Genomic DNA, 17,348 nt, shown 5'->3' on the forward strand with positions numbered 1-17,348 from the left:
TAACTTAGTTAATATTACAATCAATGAATCTGTTCGGCCAGCGAACACTCAGTATTGATCGTCTATCACCTTTTCAAGAAGGATATTTTTCCGTGGCCACAGAAAAATATCACTTTCTTAGCACATAGCTGTGATCGAATCGTTATCAGTGACTTTGGTTTTACACTACACTAAACTAACAAACACACACATACAATCCACACGTACAAGGACATGAGAGTGTGTGAATGAATTTGAACCGTATCATAACGGGAATGAATCAATGGTAAGAGTCAAAAATAACAATAAATCTATTTACTATAAATCACCTTTGTTAACAAAAGGGGTTTACAATCTTAATACTAAATCGCCATTTAGTGTTCAAACGATACTTGCAAATGCCTTAGCTGTCCGGATCTGCAGGCTCAGGAGAAATCCTTGATGGTTTGGTCCGCTGGCATGGAAGTTGTAATCAATATCTTCTGCGTTGAATGAAGAAAATGAAGACAAACTTTGCGCTGTTAATTTGACTCTTTTGTGGTCGCTGCAGTTGTGCATGGCTTGAAGTGAATGGAGGCCTAACAGCCCGGCTCAGGCCGGGTGGCCCTCACGTAGTATCAACAGGAACAAAAAAAATAACCAGAAACGGGAACAAGCAGAGAGAGAAACTTGTGTGTGGGTGCCTTTTGAACTCTCCAGAAGGTCGCCACCTTCGAGTCTTGGCTTGACCAATGAGAAAGGTGCAATTCTCTGGCCGGCGATTTCCTTTGTTTGAAAGTGAGTTCACTTGCATGGGGGGAGTTAACTAGAAAGTTTGTGTCCCTTTATACTCTGATAAATATAACAAACATACAATGCATTCTATGGTATTGTGATGTCCATCAAAATGTGAGTCATTAAACAAGGAGTAATTTGATATTAAACATCACCTAGATGAAATACATTATCTGGTAATTCCAACTTTCAGGTATGCATAACACTATACAACATACAAAAGAACAATCTAAAAACAGTAATAATACACAAAATGTACTGGGGAAATGCATGGTCATTCATTCAGACGAGGATGTCAATGAATTAGTGGCAATTGATTCCATTTTTATAGACCAAATGATTCTGGTGACCTGTGTTTTCCTGATAAAACACTGTCTTTGAAGTGTAGGTGAAGAGCAAATGGTGATAGCACTGTGGGGAAGCCAGACGTTACGGGGCCTGGCATGGGTGAAGGGTTGGAAGAGTTACTGTTTTGTTGAGAAATTGTGTGTTTGATCTATTCAGATGCTAGATGTATAACATTTTAGTTGACAGAGAAAGTGCAAAATTAATCAAACATTCAGCCATCTTACTGTATATTAAAGTATTTGTTCACTTCTGAATTAAAATTTCCTGATAATTTACTCACCCCTATGTCATTCAAGATGTTTATGTCTTTCTTTCTTCAGTCCAAAAGAAATCAGGCTTTTTGAGGAAAACATTCCAGGATTCTTCTCCATATAGTGGACTTCACTGGGGTAAAAAGGGTTGAAGGTCCAAATTGCAGTTTCAGTGCAGCTTTAAAGGGCTCTACGCGATCCCAGACGCAGAATAAGGGTCATGTCTACCGAAACGATTTTTTTTTTAAATAAAAATTTATATACTTTTTAACCACAAATGCTCATCTTGCACTGCTCTGCAATCCGCACGCATGACATAATAACGTTACAAAGGTCGGTGACGTACCGATCCAGTGTCTACAAAGTGAACGTGCAAAGCTTAAGCCAAACGGCCTTTACAAAAAAAAAGTTAAAACAACGATATCAGATGATTTTGAAGTTGGAGGAGAAAAGTTTTTCGCCCTACTGCGGTACTTCTGCCTACGTCACGCGTGACCTTTCAATGTAATGTGTGGCACACCGCAGAGCAGTGCAAGACAAGCATTTGTGGTTAAAACGTATATACATTTTTATTTTTTTTTTAAAAATGGCAGATCGTTTCCTTATTCCCTTATTCCTTGTCTGGGAGCCCTTTGAAGCTGCATTGAAACTGCAATTTGGACCTTCCACCCGGTGAACTCCACTGAAGTCCACTAAATGGAGAAGAATTCTGGAATGTTTTCCTCAAAAACCATAATTTCTTTTCGACTGAAGAAAGAAAGACATGAACATCTTGGATGACATGGGGGTGAGTAAATTATCAGGAAATTTTCATTCAAAAGTGAACTAATCCAACTGTGCTTGTTGTGAAAACCTGATCTCATGAAATAGCGTTACAATGATTACATTGTAATAAAATATTGTGAATTCTTTATGCATCACAGTTATTAACTACACGTTTTTAGTGTGTCATTATAAAAAGAGCATATTTACATTGTAACTTACATGCTTTGAGTAAGATCACTCAGTTGACATTATTGACCATGATCATTTTCTAAAACAATAATATTCTTTACGTCTTCTGTTAGTATCTTGCAGCATCATTTTGTCGTCATATTTTCATTAACAGTAGGATTTATGTAATAACACTTGTCAGTAAATTCATTGACAAGGTTAACACTGGGTGGATCTAAATGCCATTCAGATCGAGGGTAAAAGATCACTCATTAATGTCCACACTGCATATACAAAAATGAATATAAAGATTTAGAAAACTTGCAATTAAAGTATTCTAGTTTGAAAGTTTGAGACCACAGAGGACTTTGAATGAAGCAACAACAAAAACATTTCTTCAAACATCCATTTCTTAAAAGATATTTCTGGAGTTTAAAATACTTTTTTTTGTACATTTTTATACACACAGCCAGAGTTTTGAAATGCAAATCAATTATATAAAAAAGAAAAGAGTGAAAGAAAAGAAGAAATGACTGTTGTATTAGAATTCCTACTAAAATACTCAGGACTGTTTATACAACAGCCTCGATTTAACTAAGGTCACTGTGCTCTGCAGAGAAATTCATGGAAATCATATTCAGCTGAACAATAAATGTTAGGAATGTATCACATGAATAAAACAGCTTATTTAAACAAACTACAGAGTGCTAAAGGTAAGTACTTAAATGTTTAACTCACAGGACGAGTGCATCCTCATAATGCAGATTTGACAGGGACATTTATAGTGCCTCCTATACAGCGAAATAAATTACCTGTGTTTTTCTGTTTTAAATGTTGCTAAGCCATGACCAGGAGCACAAGTAACATTATCTAGATGGCTATCCAAGTGGAAGTGCACAGATTGTCTGGCCTGTATTCACTCAGCTGTGAATAACAATCTCTGTGCTAGACTGCGACGAGCAGTGATCTACTTCTGACTGCCAGCCAGGAGAATGGGGCTAGGGTCACTGTGATTTTGTCAAGTAAGACATATTTTGTTGATACTGGAACAACATTCCTGTCTAAAAAATGTAGTCCTAACCCTATCCCTATCCGTATCCCTAATACAGGGGTGGGCAAACTCTGTCCTGGAGGGCCACTGTCCTGCAGAGTTTAGCTCCAACACTAATCAAACACACCTGAACCAGCTAATCAATTCATTCAGGATTACTAGAAGGCTAGAGGCAGGTGAGTTTTATCAGGGTTGGAGCTAAACTCTGCAGGACAGTGGCCCTCCAGGACTGAGTTTTCCCAACCCTGCCCTAATAACACTGATGTAGAAGTACCTTACACGACAAACTTTTGCAACTTTTGCAAAAAGTGCAAATTGCTGTAGATGCTATTTATACTAAGTGAAAATAGCAGTATATTCTATTTACACCAAGTGACAATAGCAGCATTTTCTTAGCATTATGCTATTTACACTAGATGAAAATAGCGATACATTCTATTTACACCATGTAAAATTATCAGTTCTTTGCAATAAGAATAAATAGTAATTAGATGCTATCTATACTTTAATTTCGCAAATACTATTTGCACCTCAGTATTTTTGTACATTAACAGGATGCAATAATATCATAGAGTGTAAATTATCATATTTATTCAAATTATTAAATGGATGCTGCTTTATTGTGAGAATAAAAACCCTCCCTACACCCTACCCAATAAACACATTTAATATTATTAAACACTCGTTTGCAGTTTTTTTCCACTTTTAAAATATTATTTTCATTATTATTGAAAATAAATGCAAGCTCGGCAAAAGGCGGATTCAAACCCACGTCGATCGCTTTAAAAACCAGGTCTGCGAGTTCTGCGAGCCTTACTCGCTACTGCCGCGCTACTAAAGACGTTGAATTCCCTGCGTCTTTTTTAAACTTGAGTGGCCTAACCAGACCCTGGTGGGTGGAGCTAGTGTAAATAGCGTTTGCCAACAAGGGATGCTATTTGCACTTAGTGTAAATAGACACTCCGTTCTTTAAAAGTGACATCGCCAACAACGTTGTTGTCTGTACGTGAAAAATGCAAAGGAAAAACTTTTCCATTTTTAGTAGGCCTACATTGTTGTTGTGTAAATGCACCATTAAAAGTCTGATTTTGCTGAAATGCCTATAATGGTTTCACCCCATAGAGTGTGACAACATGCCCCACTTTTAGGCAGTGGTTCTCAACAGAGGGCCAAGGCCCATTTAGGGGGCTTTAGAAAACTTCCCAGGGGGCTCCAATAAGTAACATCATTTAAATGTACTATATTAACATTATCTTATTATATATATATATATATATATATATATATAATCGTGTGTTGTGTAAAAATATTAAACTGATATATTGTTTTGAACAAAGTGGGGAGTCAAAAAAGTTGAGAACTGCTGCTTTAAGGTATATGCATAAAGGAAAATTACTTTCAAAAATAAACCCACCCTGAGAAATATTTACTGGAGTGTGACGACTAGCCCCGTTCTCTCTTATATTACATACAAGTGTATTTAATACTGTATGTACATTTCACTTTGATATGATATTCCTCAGACATTCTGGTTAGGGTTTGTTATAACCCCTTAACTCAAAGTATTAAACCTATATTCTTTTTTTTTTTTTTTTTTTTTTTTTTAGAAAAAAAATCATACATTTTATGAAATTTAAGGCTAAAGTTTTATGTGCATTGATACAATTGTTTTTTTTTTTTTTTGTGATTTTATTTGAGGTGTGTTCCAATTGACAGGGTCCCTATGCATTTCTTTCCTGCATGATGACAGCAAAGCGACTATGATACAACAATTCTATAGAACCGAAGCCTAAAATCTCACTTAAAACCTTTAACACTTATTTTTTCAAAAAAACAAAGCAAAACAAAAGTATGTGACAGACACTTTGTATCACTCAAGGCTTAGGTGACAAAAAGGACCAACAATTACTTATATAACTCATTTTAACATGACCCATTTATTTCTCAGTGGCCTGGAGGTGTTGTGTAGAATTTAAATTTTTTGTTTTCAAGTTGCTATGGCAACACAGGTCACAAGCTCAAATTCAGCCACTGCTTTTTAAAACTTTGAGCCTTTAAAACACATTTATTTGCCCAAACTGCAGCAAACACAGCTTTGTCATTGTGCTAATCTCCAGTTACCTTAAAAAATTGAAACAAAAACAGATTGTGTGTTGGTACTTGCATTTATTCATGTATTCATTAAGCTCTTTTACTAAGGCTGCAAAAACAGCTGCTTCCTGTCACATTTGGGACAGAAAGATACTCTGTTTAAGAAAAATCATCATATACAGTTGCTTACTAGTACAAAAGGTTGCAAACAGACACATATGCAAAGCACACAAATGATCTGCTACTGTATGTTACAGCTTAACAGAATCTGATGGCAATTCTACATCACATTCAATTTGATAGTGGACTATTTATTCATTTAAACACATCATGGTTCTTGTCTATGATCCCCATATACATTACAACATGTTAAAAATCATAAATACTATTTATTAGAAATGATGTCCAATCATCGTGCTTGTAGTTAAAATAGGACAAAATGATCCGCTCGTTCATTCAGTGGAGGCTTCCCCGCTACAAAATTCTCTTCTGTTTAGTCCACACAATGCGATACGCCCCACCCACGGCAGTTTCTCTGTAACAGTACTCTCGAGGTCATACAGGATAATGGCAGCCCGGGAAATTTCCAATGAAAGGTTTTCAGGGACAGACAAACAAGGGCTAGACATACCCGTTTAACACTTTAGAAGGGCTTCATCGTGTTCTGACCATCACCAGACATTCTTCTAAAATCTGATATACGTTTTCCTGATTTATTGTGGACAGGAAGGTGGAAAGAGATTGTTTTGTTTATGTATTATAAGTGCAGTCACAATACAATTACATTAGCCTTGTGCCTCATACATAGCAGAGCATGGTAACAAAACCTATAGAAAAAAAAATAAAAGTGAGTCCCATGTGTCGCTGTCAAATCATATAAAGATGTGCAAATATTTTCCAGACGATCACACAATTCTCATCGCAGTCTCATAAAAGTTTCACGTATCTGTTATAAATCACTAGGCACAATAGTAACTGAACATTCTGCCGCATTCTCCTGCAACTCTGCTGATTTAGTTAATCGTCCCAGCTAGTTGCCAACAGTGGCGGTATGTACATCCATAATAGAAGAAAAGGTCCCGGGCTCAGTACATCAATACTGACGAGTTCTGAGGATTGCGCTCAGAGGTTAAAGGTCACCGCTTTGGGGTTCAGGATTCCGGGATTCACGGCCCGAGTTGCGGCCTAGTCTGGGAAAGCGGCTGGAGGCTTTGGATCGGGCAGTTTTGGCTCCACTTTCATTGGCCGTCGGGCTGTCCCTGTTAGAGAACAAACGCAAACATCGGTAAACCCCTGGGCACTTTACTCTTTCTTCTCCTGCCTGACTCCAGGTGTTCATTTGTGTTGTAATACCTTTGGAAAACAGATAGCTCCCACCAGGAACCTAAATGCTTAAACAGAGCAGAGGAAACCACAGCTCCTAGATGTTCTCTGTGCATTTACAGTGACTAAACGCTCCAGCGTGTCAGAGTCCCTGCTGTAGGTAAATAAACAATGAAACAAGCCCTTCGCAATAACGCTGTTTCCTTACATTCTCACGGGCCGCACACTGACATCACCGGTAACTCAAGGCTAACAAACTGAAACTGAAAGATGCCTGCGAGTTGAGCGCTGAGCGGAAAGCCCCCCGAGGCTGAGTGTGTGTGTCAGAGACAGTGTGTGAGTCCTGAGGGAGGGCTGTATAGACATCAGCTGCAGTTGAGGGTTAGACACTATACATACCCAGCTGCGGCTCAGCGTACAGACACAACTCCAGCCTGGAAACCATGACAACTATGTCACTCATGAGCTGGAGGAACCTAGGAGCCAGTGGCGATCCTGGTTCACATGGTGCCTGCTCCCAAACTACATATAAATATAAATAAACAATGTAAATAATGGAATGGTACTGTACGTACTGTACTGTATACCTCTGCTTGCTAAAAAAAAAAAATAAGACAAATATTACAAATAAATTAGAGATATTACAGATAAATTATAAAAAAGAATTAAAGATAGAATGATACAATTAAATACAAAATAAAATAAAAAAATGTTTTCAATAAACCAATTAAAACTTCAACTGTATATTAGTGGATACCCTAATTGGAACTTTATTATGAAACTTGACTAAATTTGACCTTCTAATTGCAGGGATTATGTATTTTTGTAGGCCAAAACCCAGAAACGAGTTCCATCGTTCTGAAGTCAATGGTTTTTTTAAATGGGTTTTTGGTTAAATGCCTGAAATAAGGTCTGTGGTTAAAACAAGCTTAAGATATTTTACAGCATAAAACACATCTGTATTACCTCCTTGTGATTTTTTTTTAAAGCTTTTACTTGTCTTGAAAAAGGTGGTTACTAAAAAGTGGCTAAATGGAGCTACAGAGGTTGTCTGGCATCATTCATCCAAAATGAAATTTCTGTCATTAAAGGGTTAGTTCACCCAAAAATGAAAATAATGTCATTTATTACTCACCCTCATGCCGTTCCACACCCATAAGAACTTCTGTAATCTTCGGAATGCAAATTAAGATATTTTTGTTGAAATCCGATGGCTCAGTGTGGCCTGCATAGCCAGCAATGACATTTCCTCTCTCAAGACCCATTAATGTACTACGCTACGACACGCTGATTCATAACGCTCCGAAGCTTCCTGAAGCAGTATTTTGAAATCGGCCATCACTATATAAGTCATTATTTTGTTTTTTTGGCGCACCAAAAATATTCTCGTCACTCTATAATATTAATATTGAAACCACTGTACTCACATGAACTGATTTAAATATGTTTTTAGCACATTAATGGATCTTGAGAGAGGAAATGTCATTGCTGGCTATGGAGGCCTCACTGAGCCATCGGATTTCAACAAAAATATCTTAATTTGCGTTACGAAGATGAACGAAGGTCTTACAGGTGTGGAACGGCATGAGGGTGAGTAATAAATTACATTATTTTCATTTTTGGGTGAACTAACCCTTTAAGTACTGATCCAAACATAGTCAGCAACGACATTGCACCTTTCAAGGTCCAGAAAGGTACTAAAGACATCGTTAAAACTGTTGACGTGACTACAGTGGTTCAACCTTAATATAATGAAGTGATGAGAATACTTTTTGTGTGCAAAAACACGCAAAAAAAATGCTATTTTCATTGCAGAGCTTCAGTGTTTATGTCTGAACGCGGGTTCAGTATTGGCTGGCTCCTGCGTCAGTATCACAAGCATGCGTCCTGCTGCTCACGTGACCAGAGCCGGCCAATACTGAGCCACCGTTTGGACGTAAACACTGAAGCTCTGCAACGGAAATAGCGTAGCGGTGTTGAATAAAGTCGTTATTTTTGTTTTGTTTTTGCGTGCTAAAAATTATTCTTGTTGCTTCATAATATTAAGGTTGAACCACTGCAGTTGCGTCGACTGTTTTAACGATGTCTTTAGTACCTTTCTGGACCTCAAAAGGTGCAATGTCGTTGCTGCCTATGTGTGGATCAGATACCCTCGGATTTCATCAAAAATATCTTAATCTGTGTTGCGAAGACAAACGAAGGTCTTACGGGTTGGGGATGACATGATGGTGAGTACTTAATGACACAAATTTCATTTAAGCATCATCAGCCAAACAGGTAAATTCAACTACTCAGTAGTCCACTTTTACAGGCTTGTAGTGTTTACAATATTGCTCTCTTGTAAACTATTCTAGAAAGTTGAAAGAGTCAAGCTTTTTACTTCTAGTTATTGTATTTAGGCTTTAAAATTATTGTGTTTAAAATTAATTTCATGATTAACAAAAAGTGTGAGAATCAAATTTTTGTTGGGCACACAGCATATATTTACAATAATCCAAAAGCCAATGGAAAAATCCTATTGGGATTTTGTTGAGGGAACCAGGGTGATGCTAACTTTCAGGTTGACCTACAAAAACACATCATCACTGCACTCTATATGTAAAGAGACTTTTTTCTATTTTATTTCTATATCATCTTATTCCTTATTTCTATTTCTTATTTTGATTGTGCAGGTCAGTGATTGCGCAGACAGTGAGCAGGCAAAGTAAAAGCGGGCGGAAAAGCAGGAAGGTTCTTGGAAAAAACACATTGGGTCACAATTGGAGGTGGCAGGTGGGATGAAGGGCGGCTGTAATGTTGTGAGACTGTCATAGATGAGTGACAAAGAAGTGGTGTGCTCCGGTATCATCTATGTCAGAATCCAGCGCTGCAATAAGAGTCATGGTTTTCGTGTTTGTGGCCAAAACACAATGCAAAGGCATCATAAGCCTGGCTCTTGTGGAATGGAGAGGGTGTGACTGCATCCAATCGAATTCGCACAGTGACAGTGTGTGTTTATGTGTGTGTAAAGAGAATGCCAGACATTTTAGGAGTAAAGAACCACAGCGAGGAGCAAATAAATGGTTCTGTCGAACTGAATGCACCTACATTTGAAGGAAAACGTGTGTGGATTTCCAATGGATTTCTGTATGTTACTTATAAAATCTGATTCAATATTCAACCAAGTCACAACAACAAACAAACACCATAGTCAACGATATAAAAAATCCACATCGTTTTTTCCTGTAAACCAGTTATTTGCTCTCTGCTGCGGCTAAATACTTCTAAAATGTCTCACTTTACACAAGCATAAAACACAAGGCATCACTGTGGGAATTTGATTGGATACAGTCACACCTCTTCTATGTCACAAGGCAATTTTATGACCAATTTATGCAAAAATCTATGGTTCACATACTTTTCCTGCAACTGGATCATCTTAAAGTAGAAAAACAGTGAATTTACTTTTCTGTTCTCAAATAGGACCAAAAACTACAGTTTCAAAAAGCACCTTTGTTAGGGCATAATGCGACAGCCATTCATGAAGCAGTCGGTCTGAAAGCAGGCTAATCTATCTGTACTGATTACGTATAACTAATAGTGTTCGAGAGGTTTCAAAGGAAATGAAATTTGAACAGTAAGCCAGAAGTGTGGTTATGCAACACACATCATACCATGATCGGCTTCTCCTCTGCTGTATTGCTGCTGTCAGATCAGCATAGGGCTGAGAGAGAAAAGTAGAGAGCTGGACGTGGGAAAAGAATGAGGGAGAAAGAAAAAAATACAGGAAGAATGAAGTGCTGAGCAGCTTTCAATCAAACTTGAGCAGCAGGGAAGAAGCTGGAAGCAGGTAAGTGGGGTGCTGCGATGCCCCCCACCAGTAAATCTATCCATCACTCCATCCTCAGCTCCTCACAAACCAACACACACACACACACACTCATGCAGATACTATTCAATGGGTCCATGCAGCAGAAGGCTGATCTGCAGTCTAAACAGAAGCCTGAAAGAGCCTCCTAATGTTACATAACCTCTAAGAACAGAGATTCAGCTCTTCATTTAGCTGTGGAACAAGCCCTCCTTATCCGTCTATCCCCTGCACTTCTGCTGGAGAGGCTTCTTGTTGTGGATTTAGGCAGGTAATATCTATGAAGAAAATTTTGAAACGGCTCAACCATATTGAAACCGAAATGAGCATTACTGGATGTGGTCAATAATGCTCAACCTCAACAATCAATCAACCTGCTCCCTTAGATTTTTGAGCCCAGTTGTTTTTGAATATTACAAAACAATACAATAATATTTATCTAAAAAAGTATCACATTTATATATGGATTTATATATAAATGGCACTAACAAAAATGATGTACATTCAAAGATTTTGAGGTCAGTAAGATTTTTTTTTTTTTTTCTGAAAGAAGCAAGGATGCATTAAATTGATCAAAAGAATCTGTTTTTTTAAGAAGAATCTGTTTCAAATTAATGCTGTTCTTTTGAACTTTTTATTCATCAAAGAATCTTGAAAAAAATGTGTCACGGTATCCTCAAAAATATGAAGCAGCACAACTGTTTTCAACATTCAGTGGCGGTTCTAGCTCTTATGGCGCCCCGGGGCGATCCACCCCTTTTGCCACCCTTGTGTCACCTGAGGTCTCCCCAGTGGAAGCCCTGAGGTGACAAAAACCAACCCCCGCTCCTCCTTACTTCTGAGTGAGAGTACTTATCCGGGCGCACACTCCGAGACCCGACCAGATTAACTGACGCACACTGTGACATGTTATCACTGAAGTGATGTGCAAATGAGCGGTAAAACCAAGGTCACGCATTCCTTTTTTTTTTCTTTTTTCTTTTGCGCGAACGCCCCATGCCGCCCCCATCAAGATGCCACCCTGGGCGGTTGCCCATGTCGCCCATGACTAAATCCACCACTGTCAACACTAATAATTTGAAATGTTTTTAAAGCAGCAAATCAGCATATTAGAATGATTTCTGAAGGATAATGTGACACTGGAGTATTGCTGAAAATTCAACTTTGCAGTAAATTAGCTTTGAGTAAATTACATTTTAAAATGTATTCAAATAGAAAAGTTATTTTAAACTGGAGTAATATTTCACAATTTTAGTGTTTCACTGTATTTTTGATCCAATAAATGCAGTCTTAGTGAGCATAAGACACTTTCAAAAACATTTAAAAAAAATCTATTTTGGACCTCTGTCTTTAGACCAGGTTTTTGTTGGTTAATGGTGCAGTAATTTTCAGTTCCCTCAAAATAGTAACACGCCAACAATGGGGCCTGAACACACATCGTTTTCAGACCAGCACGCCCATGGGCACACAAAATCAAACAAAATGGCGCTGGACGTGAAAATGATAACCGCATCAGGCTGAAACTAGCAAAAAACACTTGCGTCACGCCTGGCGTTACATTGCGCCGGGTATATGATGGGGCCCTAAGTTGCTAAAAAGTGTTTTTGTCTTTTGTCTTGTCCAATATTGCCTAGAGCACTAAGTGAGTCAAGACTGCCACTAGAGCTCCATCAAAACCAAAACGACAACCCTGGCTGAGACCACCTTTGCTGGAGGCTCTTTGAAGCAGCCCTGCTCAGTAAAGATGTCTAGACCTCAAGTGTCTTCCATTTCAAAGCTGAATTCTCTCAAAGTCTGAAAACGCTTTTTGTTCCACAGAAACCTTTTCACAAGAAAGTCTTTTAAAAGACCTTCGTCATCCCCACTCAAAACTGACAGTGACAGTCAGGAGATGCCAGGATCGGGCACACAAGAGCTGTTTTAACATGAAAGGCTTCCCTCGTTGGCAGCGCACGCTCGCTATAACCTCTGTGCGACAGCTTTCCACTTTGTCTGTTTGCCAGGAGGCGGCTTTATTGGCATGGATATGTAATCATCAATGTGTTTAAATTGCTATGAGGTCTGAGCGCTGCTTCCAGAGCACAAGAACAGAATTGTTAATAACATAAATCACACTGGCAAATATATCGAGAATAAACACAGTTGCTATATAGCACATGTTCAGAAACACAAACAATCAATGTGTGAACGGTGCACTGTATACACACAAAAGTAATCCAATCCACATAGAGAATGGACTCAAGGACTCTAGGAGCCCCTAAATGAGGGCTATTGTGACAAAATGTGATGTTAAACATTCACTAAACATCTCTGCCTAATCATACATCACATCCAGCTCTCTCTCTACCTAAAAAAGCAGCTGGACTCATCTGTCCTTAGCACTCAAATTATCTCCAGTCATGCCAAGCAAAGAGCCATTATCTTCTCACAATGTGCCAAGGGTCTCTTTTAATTAAATCAGATTTGATGTGAAAGTAAAATAGGTTTTTATTAATTTCCTGTTTGTAATCACGTCACACTGCCAGAGTCAGTGCTAACAATAAACCAATGAGATGCACCGTGTGAAAGGAAATCTGACCTGATAAATCAATGAGCCAATCGGAACAGACAATTGGCCGGTAAAATGCAGGATGTGAGGGGAGTGTAAGCAAATCAAATTTCCTGTTAAAGAACAGCTGATGGTTTTTGATGCATTCGCTCAGTGTAGAGTGGGCAGTGTGGGATTTAAGCAAAAAAACAAAAAAACAAACTGTGATATATTCAGTAGCAATCGTAATCTAGCTTAAACAGGTGCTGAAAAAGTCTCATTGGTATTTAAATGAAGTCACTCTCATTCTATTCAGCACAAACACACCTGTGTATGTAAATAAGGTTTTAGAAAGTTGGTAAAAGTCAGTGCTATTTGCTTGCCATAATTAACAGTGTGCTATTATCGCCCACGGAAAGCAGGCGGTAAATAGGGTTTATTAAAAAGTGATGTTTGTGTACATTTTCTACTCATAATGGCAGCAGTAATTCATCAAATGATGATCAAATATTGGAGAAGAGCATTATAATAGGGCTTATATCCAGGCACTGTGCAGTTGAGTGCACTTTCTGCATTTTAAAAGCCAATCACAATGGAGTTATACCAGTCCAGTCACATTATAACAATAGTTCTCAGGAAGGGGGCATCAGGAATATTCCAAAGGGGGCCTCAAGATGACCTAAAGTTATTTAAAATAGGGCAACAATCATTCAAATATGCTAAAACAACTAAAATGAAAGATATTTCTTATTTTAATTTACCCCTAAACATCTGTGGATACATGAGGTATCCTAATTTTAAAAGTGTGATTTCTAGTCATGGAAATCAATGAAATCTTAAAACTCCATGAGCATTTTTTATAAAGAATATCCATTTTTCTAGTCATGCCAAGCTCTAAAATATTTTACTGGGGAGAAACTGAGAGCAATATATATATATATATATATATATATATATATACACATATATATATATATACACACACACACACATATACAGTGCCCTCCGTAAGTATTGGAACAGTAAAGACAAAATTGCTCTGTTAGCTGTGGTGTCAAGACATCTATAAATATGATTAAATGATTAATATGAGGTAGAAGTACACAAATGTCACATTTTATTATTGACGGTTTCAACACAAAATGTTTTACCAACTAAGAAGAACAGCACTTTTAGAGTTTCATCCCTCTGCCTAATGTGAGCTTAAGTATTGGGACGGTTTAACTTAAAGCAAATGTAAATGTGTAAAAGGTAATATTTAACTGTAAATCCCTTGCAAGCAATCACAGGAGCGACCCATAGACATCACCAGACTCTTGCTTTCACACTTTGAAATGCTTTTCCAGGCTTTTAATACAACCATTTTCAACGGTTATTTGTTTTGGGAAGTTTCTGCCTTTAGTCTCCTCTTCCGCTGGTGAAATGCTTCTATAAATCTGTAGATTTGGCCAATCTAAGACCCAAAATTTCTTTACCATGATAATCTTGATTGAGTTGGCAGTACTAGTGTTTTGGGTCATTGTCCTGTTGCCACATGAAGGACTTCCCAGTGAGTCTGGTGGCATTTTCTTGAACATCTAGTAGGCAAGATTATTTTGTACACTTCTGAATTCATTCTTCTGCTGCCATCATTGAATAAGTCATCAATAAAGATGAGTGAGTCTGTTCCAGAGGCAGACATGTATGCCCATGATATGACACTACCTCTACCTTGCTTTCCAGATGAAGTTGTATGCCTTGGATCATTTGCAGTTTCTTTATTTTTTTCTCCACACTTTTGCTTTCCCACTTTGATAAAGGTTAATATTTGTCTCATCTGTCCATAAAACTCTATTCTAAAACTCTGCTGGCTCATCTCTGTGTGTTTTTGCAAATTCTACTTGGCTTTCCTATTTTTGGTACGGATCAGATGTTTAATCTGGCTGTGTAGCCTCTGTAATTCAGTTGGTGAAGATTCCTGCGAACAGCAGATTGTGAGACCATCACCCCAGCTTTATGAAGGTTGCTGGTGATTTCACTGACAGTTATTTTAGAGTTTTTTTTCACAGCCCTTGTCATTTATCTATCATCAACTGCTGTTGATTTTCTCAGCTGACCTGGTCGTTGTCGGTTGCTGAAGCTGGCCAGTGGTATTTATCTTTCTCAGGACATTCCAAACTGGTAATTCCAAGTAAATCTCCAGATTTAAATCCTATTGAACAAGCATTTCACCAGTGGAAGAGGAGACTAAAGACAGAAACTCCCTAAAACAAGCAACCGTTGAAAATGGTTGTATTAAAAGCCTGGAAAAGCATTTCAAAGTGTGAAAGCAAGAGTCTGGTGATGTCTATGATGTCTGATTGCTTGCAAGGGATTTACAATTAAATGTTAGCTTTTACACATTTACATTTGCTTTAAGTTAAACCATCCCAATACTTATGCTCACATTAGGCAGAGGGATGAAACTCTAAAAGTGCTGTTCTTCTTAGTTGGTAAAACATTTTGTGTTGAAATCGTCAATAATAAAATGTGACATTCTGTACTTCTACCTCATATTAATCTTTTAATCATATTTATAGATGTCTTGACACCACAGCTAACAGAGCAATTTTGTCTTTACTGTTCCAATACTTGTGGAGGGCACTGTATATTTAAAAATCCTCATCCTTAACCATTTTACAGTAAATCATGAACAAAGTAATGTAAATTCACTTGTTAAAAAGAGTGGGAACCGTCAACATTCACCAACATTCAGATCTTAAAACTTCTGAAATCCTTAAATTTAATTTACAGAAACAATGAGTTTCAGTGTCTGGCTCTTGAATATTGTTGTGGACAATTGGAAGCCTTGGAGTCAAAAAGATTGACTAAAGTATACCATATTGCATCTTCTGCATCTTTCACAATCTAATATTCAGAAGCAATCCACAAGATTGTAAACTCGGCATGCAAATTGCATTCAATACAAACTTTCCACAGCCTTATTTGCTTAATTCCTTTAGTGAATCGGGGGCAGCACAACAGACGGCGAGTATGAATATGGCACTATCAGTGTCATTTCTTTATTCAGCATGCATTTGTGGCATTTGAAAGTTTGATTGCTTTGGCCTACTTGAGTGACAACTGAAAATGGCATGTATCTTTCATCGAGGTACTAAAATACAGTGTCATATAGAGTTCATGGAGCTGAATTACATACAGCTGATGGTTACTGCATGTGAATTATTGTGTTTGTGTGTGTACTCACTGGCAGAAAGGCAGTAAATGCAGTAAGGTCTCCTTTGTGGGCTGGGCAGTGAATTCAGGCAGTGTCTGGATCAGTTTATTCATCACCATACGAAGGTACGACTGCAGCTGTTTCCTCCTCTCCTCTACAAACTTGGCATCCTGCAAATTCACACACATACACATACACTATGTAAAGTATTTGATTATAATTTTAATTGTAGTGTGTTATTTGATCATTACAAATCTATTTATATTTTAGTTTACCATAAACGTTTGTCAATACATTCCACAGTACACTTTAACCATATCTAAAAGACAATAGAAGTAATTATGGAATTACATATAAAGATGTACTTAAGTGGGTCAAAAAATTTAAATACTTATATATCTATAAAAAATATCTTATATATATAAAAACATGAACATTGTGTTAAATTTCCCTTATTGTGTTCCATATTATGAAGGTGAGAACACTGATTATAATTCATCCAAACATGACAATATCCCTTTAAAGACCTGTTTCATCAGGACCTGCATTGAATTTACAGCATCAAAACATCAGCACCACGACTGTACCCAGCATATCAAGCTGATGGATAACCAGATCAAAGTTAGCGCTGTGGCGGGGGTGACATCAAAAGCAAATGAGATAGAACAAGGGACAGCGGGAGAGAGATTGAAATGTTATTAATGTCCCCTTGATGGCTGATTAATTTGCCCTGATGCTCCAGTTCTTGCATCTGTGAGCGTGTGTGCGTGTGACATCAGTCATGTCTCACGTGCTAAGGGGAAGTTGACTCCTCTAAATGCTCTGGCATCACCCACTCCATCAGAGGGCAATGGCTCAATCACCCAACAATAATAAAGAGTGTTAGAAAGTGTGTGTTTGTGTGCCATCTAAACCACTGTCTGTCACCCCGCATTTTAGCATTAGTGTGTCGTCAGGGCATGAAGTTCTAATAGTGATCCATCTCCAACAGGCATGAAGAGGCATAAAAGTTGATTATGATATGGGAT

The 17,348-nt window shown here is 37.9% G+C and overlaps 1 protein-coding gene across 2 annotated transcripts in view; it reads right to left on the minus strand.

Annotated features, from left to right (window-relative positions):
* Positions 1-5,482: 5,482 nt before the first annotated feature.
* snx29 (sorting nexin 29) overlaps positions 5,483-17,348 on the minus strand; it is a 136,047-nt gene continuing 124,181 nt past the window's right edge. For both annotated transcript variants that reach the window (XM_051915579.1, XM_051915580.1), the window contains exons 20-21: positions 16,351-16,490; positions 5,483-6,686 (exon numbers count right to left, since the gene is read on the minus strand). In XM_051915579.1, coding sequence (XP_051771539.1) covers positions 6,557-6,686; positions 16,351-16,490 — 270 coding nt within the window. In that variant the 3' untranslated portion in view covers positions 5,483-6,556. The remainder of the gene's footprint in view (positions 6,687-16,350; positions 16,491-17,348) is intronic.

The sequence above is a fragment of the Ctenopharyngodon idella genome, chromosome 12 (genome assembly GCF_019924925.1).
Source record: "Ctenopharyngodon idella isolate HZGC_01 chromosome 12, HZGC01, whole genome shotgun sequence".
In the NCBI taxonomy this organism is placed as follows: domain Eukaryota; kingdom Metazoa; phylum Chordata; class Actinopteri; order Cypriniformes; family Xenocyprididae; genus Ctenopharyngodon; species Ctenopharyngodon idella.